The 12634-nt window shown below is 44.9% G+C and overlaps 1 protein-coding gene and 1 long non-coding RNA gene across 6 annotated transcripts in view; one reads left to right on the top strand and one right to left on the bottom strand.

Moving 5' to 3' along the window:
• Positions 1–10832, bottom strand: part of LOC130356032 (uncharacterized) — a 68854-nt gene extending 58022 nt beyond the window's left edge. For 3 of the 5 annotated variants that reach the window (XR_008888749.1, XR_008888747.1, XR_008888751.1), the window contains exons 1-2: positions 5623–5847; positions 5182–5336 (exon numbers count right to left, since the gene is read on the bottom strand). This is a non-coding gene — a long non-coding RNA (uncharacterized LOC130356032). Of the gene's footprint in view, positions 1–5181; positions 5337–5622; positions 5848–10457 lie in introns of those variants that run through there. The other 2 variants (XR_008888748.1, XR_008888750.1) reach the window with 2 other exon arrangements.
• LOC130356031 (fatty acid-binding protein, liver) lies at positions 5184–8668 on the top strand. The gene is made up of 4 exons (XM_056557034.1): positions 5184–5342; positions 5712–5884; positions 6980–7069; positions 8560–8668. Exons 1-4 carry the CDS (start codon positions 5276–5278, stop codon positions 8608–8610), a joined length of 381 nt encoding a protein of 126 aa, XP_056413009.1. The 5' UTR covers positions 5184–5275; the 3' UTR covers positions 8611–8668.
• Positions 10833–12634: the final 1802 nt, after the last annotated feature.

Below are 12634 nucleotides of genomic sequence, written 5' to 3'. Positions count from 1 at the left end.
GGTACTGTTACGCTCTGCACTCCAGCCACAAGCTCCGGCCGTGAGCGCAGCGTGCCGGTGTCCCCGTCTGCTGGCGGTGCTGGGATTCGCATCGCGGGATGCGCCCACATGCGAATCCCAGCCTGTCACTCACCTCGCTCCACTGCCTCTGTGTCTAAGCTCCAGCGCGCGCATCCCCATCTCCTAGGGCGCGCACGTGCTGGAGCTCTGAATTTTTAAGTGCCAGTGCGCCCATAATTAGTGTTTGCACCTGACACCACATTATAAGTCCCTGCACCTCCCACACTTCCCTGCCGGATCTTCAGTGCCCATAGCCTGAGCTTAAGAGACCCTTATAGCCTATTAGCCTTACCAGTGTTTCCAGACCAACCATTATGTTATTAGACTCCGCACCTTTGCCGCCTGCCTCGACCTTTTGCTACGTTTGAGTACGCTAGCTACCTGTGTGGTCAAGCCGTGTCGGATGTAGTGACCTGGGCGTCGCCTGCCGCAGCAAGCCCATCCGGCCTTGCGGCGGGCTCTGGTGAAGACCAGCGGCACCTTAGACTTCGCTCCCCGATACGGTCCGAGTCATCAGCCACTCAGTTTTTTTTTAAGTGGTACAATAATAGAAAAGTATGTAATCATGGTTATCATTTTAATTGTATTGACCCATGGAAGGAAACATGTCATTTTTACCGTAAATTGTACGGCGTGAAAACGAAACCTTCCAAAATTTGCTAAATTACGGTTTTCTTTTCAATTTCGCCACACAAATAGTATTTTTTTTTGGTTGCGCCATACATTATTTGGTAAAATGAGTGATGTCATTACAAAGGACAACTGGTCGCGCAAAAGACAAAACCTCATACTCATCTGTAGATGAAAATATAAAAGAGTTATGATTTTTAGAAGGCAAGGAGGAAAAAACGAAAATGCAAAAATAAAATTTGGTCTTAAGGGCTTAATGACAGTGCCCATTTAAGTTATGGCTCCCTGAATTCAGCCACAGAAAGACAGAACTAAATAAAATAATCTTGGTCATTAAGGGGTTATCAGAATCTCTTCCTTAGCAAAATTCTGTTGAATTGCTGATTAAAAATATTTATCTTGGAGACAGCAGGCCATAAATGTATACTTTAAGAGTTAAAGGGGTATTCCAGGAATTTTTTTTATATATATATATATATATATCAACTGGCTCCAGAAAGTTAAACAGATTTGTAATTTACTTCTATTAAAAAATCTTAATCCTTTCAGTACTTATGAGCTTCTGAAGTTAAGGTTGTTCTTTTCTGTCTAAGTAATCACTGATGACACGTGTCTCGGGAACCGCCCAGTTTAGAAGCAAATTCCCATAGCAAACCTCTTGTAAACTTGGCGTTTTCCGAGACACGTGTCATCAGAGATTACTTAGACAGAAAAGAACAACCTAAACTTCAGAAGCTCATAAGTACTGAAAGGATTAAGATTTTTTAATAGAAGTAATTTACAAATCTGTTTAACTTTCTGGAGCCAGTTGATATATAAAAAAAAGTTTTTTCCTGGATAACCCCTTTAACAAAACTGTGGTGGTACCTACCACTCTCTTTAATTTCCTCTGACAGTTTTCATTAATTGTTTTGCATGTGTTATTAGCATAATGCAAACATTTTTTATACACATGGTTAAGCATAGAAGTATAAGGCATGGTCAGGCCCGACGCTACAGGACAGGCAAACCAAGCAATTGCTTGGGGCCTCGAGCTGGCTGGTGCTTGCCCATCCTGTAGCGATGGGGCAATTCCCCCAATCACTATTAAGGACATCTCTGTGTCCCAAAAAATCTTTTCGGGACACAACGATGCCCCGGTTACCTCTGTGCGGCTGCCGGCCCCGCGTTAACTTTAAAAACGCAGGGGCCGACGGGAAGTAGCGCACGCAGGGACGTCATTGACGTCCCGTGCGTGCGCCCATGGCAACAGAGAGGAGCGGTGAGGTGAGGAGGACGCGCGCGCATGGTAGGTAAGTGACCAGCGGGCAGCGGCAAGTCATCTTCAGTATTCCGACCACCGCTCCAGGGTCACGATCATAGGCTATGGGCCATAGCAGTATGGTCGGAATAATGAAGTGGGGCAATAAACAGGCAAACAGCCTCCAGCCATACACTGTATATGGCTGAAGGCTGTATTTCTGTAGGGGGGAATATACTGCACCTAATGTGGGGGAGCTATACTGCACCTAATGTGGGGGAACTGTACTGCACCAAATGTGGGGGACTATAAATTGCAGCTAATGGGGGGAACTATATACTGCACCTAATGTGGGGGACTATATACTGCACCTAATGTGGGGGACTATATACTGCACCTAATGTGGGGGAACTATATACTGCACCTAATGTGGGGGACTATATACTGCACCTAATGTGGGGGACTATATACTGCACCTAATGTGGAGGACTATATACTGCACCTAATGTGGTGGACTATGTACTGCACCTAATGTGGGGGACTATGTACTGCACCTAATGTGGGGGAATATATAATGCACCTAATGTGGGGGACTATATACTGCACCTAATGTGGGGGACTATATACTGCACCTAATGTGGGGCGCTATGTACTGCACCTAATGTGGGGGAACTATACTGTACCTAATGTGGGGGAACTGTACTGCACCTAATGTGGGGGGTCTATATACTGCACCTAATGTGGGGAACTATATACTGCACCTAATGTGGAGGACTATATACTGCACCTAATGTAGGGAACTGTACTGCACCTAATGTGGGGGACTATACTGCACCTAATGTGGGGGACTATACTGCACCTAATGTGGGGGATCTATACTGCACCTAATATGGGGGGAACTATACTGCATGTAATGTGGGGGGAACTATACTGCACCTAATGTGGGGGAACTATACTGCACGTAATGTGGGGGGGAACTATACTGCACCTAATGTGGAGAACTAAACTGCACATAATGTGGGGGAGCTATACTGCACGTAATGTGCGGGAGCTATACTGCACTTAATGTGGGGAACTATACTGCACCTAATGTGGGGGAGCTATACTGCACCTAATGTGGGGGAGCCATACTGCACCTAATGTGGGGGAACTATACTGCATGTAATGTGGGGGAACTATACTGCACCTAATATGGGGGAGCTATACTGCACCTAATGTGGGGGGAACTCTGCTGCACCTATTGTGGGGGGAACTCTGCTGCACCTATTGTGGGGGGAACTCTGCTGCACCTAATGTGGGGGAACTCTGCTGCACCTAATATGGGGGGAACTCTGCTGCAACTAATGTGGGGGGAACTCTGCTGTACCTAATGTGGGGGGAACTCTGCTGCAACTAATGTGGGGGGAACTCTGCTGCACCTAATGTGGGGGGAACTCTGCTGCACCTAATGTGGGGGGAACTCTGCTGCACCTAATGTGGGGGGAACTCTGTTGCAACTAATGTGGGGGGAACTCTGCTGCAACTAATGTGGGGGGTACTCCGCTGCACCTAATGTGGGGGGAACTCTTCTGCACCTAATATGGGGGAACTCTGCTGCACGTAATGTGGGGAGAACTCTGCTGCACATAATGTGGGGAGAACTCTGCTGCACCTAATGTGGGGAGAACTCTGATGCACCTAATGTGGGGAGAACTCTGCTGCACCTAATGTGGGGAGAACTCTGCTGCACCTAATGTGGGGAGAACTCTGCTGCACCTAATGTGGGGGGAACACTACCGCACCTAATGTGGGGGGAACTCTGCCGCACCTAATGTGAGGGGAACTCTGCCGCACCTAATGTGAGGGGAACTCTGCCGCACCTAATGTGGGGGGAACTCTGCTGCACCTAATATGGGGGGGAACTCTGCTGCACGTAATGTGGGGAGAACTCTGCTGCACGTAATGTGGGGAGAACTCTGCTGCACATAATGTGGGGAGAACTCTGCTGCACCTAATGTGGGGAGAACTCTGCTGCACCTAATGTGGGGAGAACTCTGCTGCATCTAATGTGGGGGGAACACTACCGCACCTAATGTGGGGGGAACTCTGCCGCACCTAATGTGAGGGGAACTCTACCGCACCGAACGTGGGGGGAACTCTGCCGCACCTAACGTGGGCGGAACTCTGCCGCACCTAACGTGGGCGGAACTCTGCCGCACCTAACGTGGGGGGAACTCTGCCGCACCTAATGTGGGGAGAACTCTGCCACACCTAATGTGGGGGGAACTCTGCCGCACCTAATGTGGGGGGAACTCTGCCGCACCTAATGTGGGGGAACTGTGCTGCACCTAATGTGGGGAGAACTCTGCTGCACCTAATGTGGGGGGAACTCTGCCGCACCTAATGTGGGGGAACTGTGCTGCACCTAACGTGGGGGGAACTGTGCTGCACCTAACGTGGGGGGAACTGTGCTGCACCTAACGTGGGGGGAACTGTGCTGCACCTAACATGGGGGGGAACTGTGCTGCACCTAACGTGGGGGGAACTGTGCTGCACCTAACGTGGGGGGAACTGTGCTGCACCTAACGTGGGGGGAACTGTGCTGCACCTAACGTGGGGGGAACTGTGCTGCACCTAACGTGGGGGGAACTGTGCTGCACCTAACGTTGGGGGAACTGTGCTGCACCTAACATGGGGGAACTGTGCTTCACCTAATGTGGGGGGAACTGTGCTGCACCTAATGTGGGGGCCTCATATCGACGTTCGCTCACAACGCGCTCCCAGAATTCAAGGGCCGGCGTTACTACGTCCTGATGCCGGCCCTAGAGCGTGACGTGCGTGAACATCAAGGGGGGGGGGCCTCCATGTCCACTTTGCTTGGGGCCCTCAAATTCCTTCAAACGGCCCTGGGCATGGTATTAGCCTCTATCCTGCTAATACTAAATAGGAATTATTATAATGCAACTTTTCCCCTAGAAAGTATGTTGTGAAGATTGCATCTAGTTTGCAGCCATGCAAAGAAAAAGCCATAAATCACTATTCTGATATCATATTTTAAAGAAAGCCTGCATGACACTATTGTATAAGACAGTGCTTGTAACATTACTTTTTCTAGGATAGTACAATGGAAGGGTCAAGTTACATAATGTTCACTAACACAGACACCACTGGACACTGAACTATAGGTCATTTCTCTGCTCATCAAACAAGTCATTAATAATTGATGGTAGTGTGGTTAATTATTATGACATTCAATACATTCATTGGGGTACCTGGTCAGATATAAGCTGCTTTTGCACAGGCAATATCACTTATCACTCCCGTCACTTCCATTTCCTTGCCTCAGTCTGCACATCAAGCGTCACCATGGCCTTCAATGGAATCTGGAATGTTTATGCTCAGGAGAACTACGAGAATTTCCTGAGGGCTGTAGGTAAGAACAGAATGGATTAGACTTTACACATGTGCGAATATAGGGGGAGATTTATCAAAACCTGTTCAGAGGAAAAGTTGACCAGTTGCCCATAGCAACCAGATTGCTTCTTTCATTTAAGAACAGGCCTCTGAACAGTGAAAGAAGCGATCTGATTGGTTGCTATGGGCAACTGAGCAACATTTCCTCTGGACAGGTTTTGATAAATCTCCCCCATAATCCCTTATGTCGAGCATTTCAGAATCCCATTTACAAACTATACCATTGTTTTAACACGGACCTGTTCCCAGACACTTCAACTGCAAAAAGTTTCCAGCATTTGTTTTTTTTACATTTGCCCATGATTTCTCTTAATATTCTCTATTCCAGGACTGCCAGAAGATGTAGTGAAAGTAGCAAAGGATATCAACCCTGTAATTGAAATTCAACAAAATGGAAATGACTTTGTTGTTACCTCAAAGACCGCAAAGCAAAGTAATAGCAATTCCTTTTCTGTGGGAAAGGAGTCTGAAATCACCAGCATTGGTGGAAAGAAGATCAAGGTAAAGAATCAAGTTACTGTCTGGAAATCTTACTGTTTTTGTCCTACATATTGGCCTTTAGTCACTTAAAGGGGCACTCTGGTGGAAAACATTTTTTAATCAACTGGTGCCAAAAAGTTAAACAGATTTGTAAATAACTTTAAAAAATCTTATTCCTTACAGTACTTATCAGCTGCTGAATACTACAGAGGAATTTTTTTTCTATTTGGATTTCTGTCTGTCCACAGTGCTCACTGCTGACACCTCTGTCCATTTTAGGAACTGTCAAGAGCAGCATATGTTGACTATGGGGATTGCTCCTGCTCAGGACAGTTCCTGATACAGACAGAGTTGTCAGCAGAGAGCACGGTGGACAGACATAAAAGAAATCCAAAAAGAAAATAATTTCCTCTGTAGTATACAGACGCTAATAAGTACTGGAAGAATTAAGATTTTTTAAGAGAAGTAATTTACAAATAAAATGATTTAAATAAAAATAAAAAAGTTTTCCACCGGAGTACCCCTTTAAGTAAATGAACCTGAGCTGTAATACCAGGTAGACGTGGCAGTCACTACAGAGGTATGGAGCAGTCAGACCTCTAAAAATGTCCATAATCTCATAGAGAAATTGCTTTAATTGTGGGGTCAGGAAGGATTTATTTTCTTTGAGGTAACATTGGCTACAATGGTTCCGGGGTTACTCTTGCCTTTATTTGAATTGAATATATATAGTTAAACTTTAATATGTGTTAGTAATTACACAAATTTAAAGGGGTTATCCAGAAACAGAAAAACAGAGCTACTTTCTTTCAAAAACAGCTCCAAGTCTGTCTCCAGGTTGGGTGTGGTTCTGCAGGTCAGTTCTATTGAAGTAAATGGAGCCAAGTTGGTAAACCACACCCAGCCTAGAGACAGACCTGGAGCTGTTTTGGAAAGAAATTCGCTGTGTTTTTCTATTCCTGGATAACCCCTTTAACAATGATATAGGAGTTGTCAAATCAAATTGTTTTGCTGTTTTTTATGGTATTCTTATTATTTTCTTGCCTCTTATTTTCTTAAAGATGCCTGTAGGAAAAATTGGGAAAATAAGGAAATTGATTTTTTTTTCTTTTTCAGGTTACTGTTAATTTAGAAGGTGGAAAACTTATCTGTAAAAGTGATGCATTTTCTCACACTCAGGAAGTCAAAGGAGATGAAATGGTGGAGGTATGATTCTGACAGATCACAGGGCTTAAACGGGCAATACACTTTATGTAACTGTTGGTCAAATTTTCATCCACCCGACAGCTGTCTGATATACATCAGACTTGACTCAGGCAAGTGTGCATATATTTTCAATAGAGAAGGGGGAGGTAAGCCGCTGCCAGACTCAACTAAATCGAGAGACTTAATCGACATTTATCTGCCATGTATGACCAGCTTTATTTGCAGAGGAGATATTAGAACATACCTGTAGTTTCAGGTAACTTTTCAGGATGAACTGTCATGTGGGTACATGGGGAGCAACACTATTTATGACCATTAAGTAAGACTTGTGTATGGCATTTTTTACCTCCGCAAGCTTCTTCTATAATTTTAGTTGTCCCTGAGATTTTAGGTGGAGACAATCTGCTATAATCTCTCCAATACATTGCACACACACAGAAGGCAGGAATTGCCCCTTTATATGTCTGTAGCAGACCCTCAAATAAGCAGCAGCATGAAGGATATTATAGAGCAATACTGTACAGTGTAAGCTATTTTTTCAGCACTGGTATATCTCAATATGGGTGATCGACAGCTCACACCTCCTCTGATAAGCACACTGGTGAACCAACTGGCGAGTAGTGCTCCCGGACCCAATATGAACTCCAAAAAAGAAAGTGTCCTGCAATTATAGTGCAATAAAACAGGACTTCTTTATTGGATCATATAAAATGATCCGGGAACCATCAAATGAACGCTAATGTGTTTCAGATCATACAAGATCCTTAGCCATGACTAAGGATCTTGTATGGTCTGAAAAGCATTGGCGTTTATTTGATGGTTGCTGTATCATTTTATATGATCCAAATAAAAAGTTCCAGCTTTGTCACTTTCTTCTTTTATTCAGCACTGGGGTATGAACTAATATTCACTAAGCAAAGGGTCACAGACAGAGCATCCGAAGTATATTTGACACTGGGGATATGCTGCTGGCAGTCACAGAGCTACCCAGCGCAGCAGGGAGCTCGCTTTTCAGTTACTCTATGACTGCTGGCAGCTCGTTCGCATCGTCAAATACGCTGCAGATTTGCTGTGTGTGTGTGTGACCCTACCCTAAAAGCTCCAGTAGCACCCACAGTAAGTTGTTACCTCAGTAGGCCGATTGTCCCTCTCGTCTCTCCAAGCAAATTTGAGCTGTGTTCCTAAGTAAATCTCAGATGCTAAATAATCCATGATTTGTCCAAATAATCCACTCATATGTAACATACCATATATTGCAGTTTGAAATAGATGCAATTTTCTTTGTGTGTAAAACTACAATTATTGTAAAGGTTTGGCTATGGCTACACAGTGCAAAATTTTGTGGCATATTTTATTTTATGCTCACATTTTATTTATGCCCACATTGGCCAAAATACTATGTGTGAAAGAGGCCAAATACAGCATCTAAATAGAGCACATAATGTATATTATTTGTGACTTAATTGGTTCTCTTTTCTAATTCCTTTCAGACAATCACTGTTGGCTCAGCAACACTGGTGAGGAAAAGTAAAAGGGCTTAAAGCAGAACCCTGCAAATAGTGTTTATTATAAAACAAAAATATATATGTGTGTTGACTATAAATAAAGTTACAATTTACATTAAATGTGTTGTTTTTCTATACATGCTAAAAAGAAAAAAAAAAAGATCATCAGCTTAGATGGGTGAATGCACAATAAGGCTGGAGTCATGCATAGTAATTTTGAGCTACATTTTGGTCAGTAGTATAACAAACACAGAAAAAAATCTATTATAGAAAGATTTTCATCTTTTTCATATTTTGGACCCACTTCTGGTTTTGGAAAAACTGACCAAAATAAGACACAAAGCAAAGCAAATAATAATATATGGGAATCTGCCCCACAGATAAAAACAAGAGCACAAGTAACACAAACTGCCACAACTGCATCTAGAGAACATCCCACTATGCAAAGGCAGATCAAAGTAATTGAGTACTGTGGAGCAGATCAACTATGGCAAATGTTTTAGAATTCTAGATTTCTGGTGTAAACTGCTCCAAAAAACTGGTGTTTTAGGTGCCCAGAAAAGATGGAGCCGGAAAAAGTGCAAAATTTACTAAAAGGGGTGTTCCATTTTTTTTAAATTAACTTGTGCCAGTGAGTTACACAGATTTGTAAATCACTTCTATTTAAAAAACAAAACAAAAAAACAAGTGAAGCCTTCTTTAGTGGTGTGCAGCACAATTTTTGCACGATCATCTGTAATCAGATGATCATGCAATACACATCTAGCTTTAGCTGACAATGGCCACAAAAATTCTTACAAGACAGCTCACATTTCTTACAGAAAGGAGTCTGCCATTGGTCCTAATGAATAGTTTACAGTAAGTTTAAAGGGGTACTCCACCCCTAGACATCTTATCCCCTATGCAAAAGATAGGGGATAAGATATCTGATCGCGGGGGTCCCGCCGCTGGGGACCCCGCAATATGGCATGCAGCACCACCGTATCTGCTCCCGGAAGCGCTGGAGGTATCTGCAGCCCTCCCATAGACTTGCATTGAGGGGGCGGGGCATGACATCACACGGGGCGGAGTCATGACGTTACGATCTTCCGTCCCCGTGGTCGGGAGCCAGAATAGCCAGTGCTTCCGGAAGCAGATACGGTGGGTGCTGCATGCTATATTGCGGGGGTCCCCAGCGATGGGACCCCCGCGATCAGACATCTTTTCCCCTATCCTTTGAATAGGGGGTAAGATGTCTAGGGGTGGAGTACTCCTTTAAAAAAAACGGTAAGCCAAAATAGTTAAAATTGGCTATTTTAGCAAACACTTAACTTATACAGTACATATGAGTCAACATAAGGGACTACCCAAAGATGAAAAGTTTTGCCTTATTCTCAGGATATAGGAAAACAAGCAGATTGGTGGAAATACATCTGCTGGTTACCCCACTGATCCTCAGCACTCAGCAATATCCGAATGCCCCAAAGAATGAGTGGAGCCAAGGGAACCAAGAAGGTGAGTATCTACCTTTCCAACTTGAAACTACATACTGGGGAAACTCCCTACAGGGGACACCCAACACACTGGGGGGAATTACAAACTGCAGGTGCCAGCTTACTAAGGGAAACTACCAAACAGGGAAAACTACCTACTGGAGCAACCTATCTATCTAATGGGGGGACCTACCAACTCCTCCCCAACCGACCTACCTACTGTGTATTGGAACCCAATAGGTGGGGAAAAGGGAAGGAAGGTGTTAAAAAGTACAGAGCCTAAGATGTTTGTCTGGCAGGGTCTGCAGAAATAAATTCTAGATATAAGAAATAGTCACGGCCAGATGGAGAAAAAAGAGAAAGTGACTGATCACGGAAAATGCTGTTAAAAAGAGAGAGGGCTTGATTTACCTTTTAAGGGCACTGCAAATCAACTGGAGAACAGACACAGCTTGCAGGTAGAGTTCTCCCTCTCCTTTGCATAACAGTAGCTTAGCCCTATCTTTAATTCCCAGTTTTGTCCTTGTTTCTCTGATCAACAAGACAGAATTCCCTGGAAAACAGGCAATGGACAGAAAATAATAGGGAAGAAAGGGAAGGGAGACTCCTAGTGGTCAAGACATTAGAGATTCTGGGGTAAGAAGTCAATTTTGGTAAATTAAGTGCTTTACAGAACTGTTAGGAATCACATAGCCAATCAAATAAAGAGATGTAGTTTAAAACTAGAGTGACCATATATACTAGTGCCCAAGGGTCTAATGAAATAACATTTTAAATAATCCATAGAGTAAGACTGGCAGTTGGCAGTCACCAGCATCTAGCGCGTCCACCTGCCCACCTTGGCTGTGCCATGCGCTAGGCTTTCCCTCCCCGCTTCAGACTCCGGGCATCCTCCTCTGTTTGTTGCAGCTGGCGACAGTTTCTGGCGCACCCTGTAGGGACCAGGGGTGTGCACATCTCTGATTCCTGTCCTTCAATCCCTGACAGCCATGCGCGTGCCTGATTCCTGTCCTCCTTCAATCCCTGAAAGGCACCACCTATATGAGAGCACTCCTCCATTCATGTGGTGCCTGGGTAACACTGTAATTTTTACAGCGAAGGTTCCTTTCTCCTGTGTGCATGACCTATGCCTGTTTCCTGACTTTACCGCTGCTTTATCCTCCCATACTTTGTTGCCTTCCAGTGTATGACCCAGATTGTTGACCATGACTCTGAACTCTGAGCTAACTAAACATCACCTGATTTACAGGTATCATAAAGCTGGTTTCACACATAGCATTTTGTTTAGTATTTACAGCCAAAACTGGGAGTGGAATTGACACAGAAAAAAAGTACATGATGGAAAAATCTTCACCTTTTTATGTGCTTTGGACCCACTCAAAACTGTAAAGAGTAAGTTTTCATGTGTATATTCTTCTGCAGATTTTCCACAGCAGGTTTTGCTACCCATGGAAGTCATGTATGAATTAACCCTTAGGGGAGGGTCATAAGTAGCATATGTGCAGTATTTCACGCTGCTCAGGAATATTCTCTTAAGCGCAGATACACAGGACAACCCGGCGGCAGCCCTTTGTGTGCAGAGAGGTTTGGAGGTGGGGCTGCGCGTCAATCCCAATGATGTGCCAGCCCCGCCTCCAAAACTAACTTTACACACAGGGCTGCCACGGGGTAGCCTTGTATGTCTCATAAGAGAATCTACCGCGCAATGGATTTTGAGCAGCATGAAATTCAAAGCATATACACTATATGTGATCCTATTCTTAACCCCTTGGGGACCGAGTCCATTTTAACCTTAAATGGGCACTGTCATGAAAACCAAAAATTGATATGTTGTAGTACTTCAGTACTACAACATATCTCTAATATAGTTTAATTAAAAAAAGTGATTTTAAAACAGTTTAAAATCACTTTTAAATTCGGCCACTAGGGGTCGCCCTCCTAGTGGCCGAATGCATTCAGCAGTGACGTCACCACTGAATTTCGACTCGTTGAAGCCTGGCAACGAGTCGAAATTCAGGCACTGCAGTGCTCGCTCCCGCCTGTCAATCAAACAGGCGGGAGCGAGCGCTTTGAAGGAAGAAGACGCGCGCAGGCTCGGGGACAAGGTAAAGTATTATGTTCACTGTATTATGTATACTGTTCACCTATACAGTATGCCTCCAGTTCCCCCACTACAACTCCCAGCATGCCCTGGGAGTTTTAGTGGGGAAGCCTGGAGGGACACTGTATAGGTGAACTGAGGGGTAGTAGGTTGAGCGGAGCAGCGGGGCCGGGGGGGGGGGGGGGGGGGATTTGCGGGCTGCTCGGCGTGGAGGGAGTACTCTGGGTGAACTAAGGGGGAGGGGGAGGGAGTTGAGTGGCGCGACGGGGGCGGGGGAGGGTTTGCGGGCTGCACGGCGGGTGATGTGCTCCGGTGTTCATCTATACAGAGTGCCTCCAGTTGTTTCCCCACTACAACTCCCAGCATGCCCTGACAGCCAATAGATGTCAGGGCAAGCTGGGAGTTGCAGTGGGGAAAAAGCTGGAGGCACCCTGTATAGGTGAACTACGGGCGGAAGTGTTGGCCCCAGCAGGCATCAGTGACGTGG

Source organism: Hyla sarda, chromosome 2 (genome assembly GCF_029499605.1).
Source record: "Hyla sarda isolate aHylSar1 chromosome 2, aHylSar1.hap1, whole genome shotgun sequence".
NCBI lineage: Eukaryota > Metazoa > Chordata > Amphibia > Anura > Hylidae > Hyla > Hyla sarda.
This window is presented reverse-complemented; position numbering and strand designations above follow the sequence as displayed.

Coding starts and splice junctions, on each gene's coding strand:
- LOC130356031 (XM_056557034.1), top strand. CDS start 5,276: ATGGCCTTCAATGGAATCTGGAATGTTTATGCTCAGGAGAACTACGAG. Junction 5,343..5,711: donor GAATTTCCTGAGGGCTGTAG/GTAAGAACAGAA, acceptor TCTCTATTCCAG/GACTGCCAGAAGATGTAGTG. Junction 7,070..8,559: donor AAGGAGATGAAATGGTGGAG/GTATGATTCTGA, acceptor AATTCCTTTCAG/ACAATCACTGTTGGCTCAGC.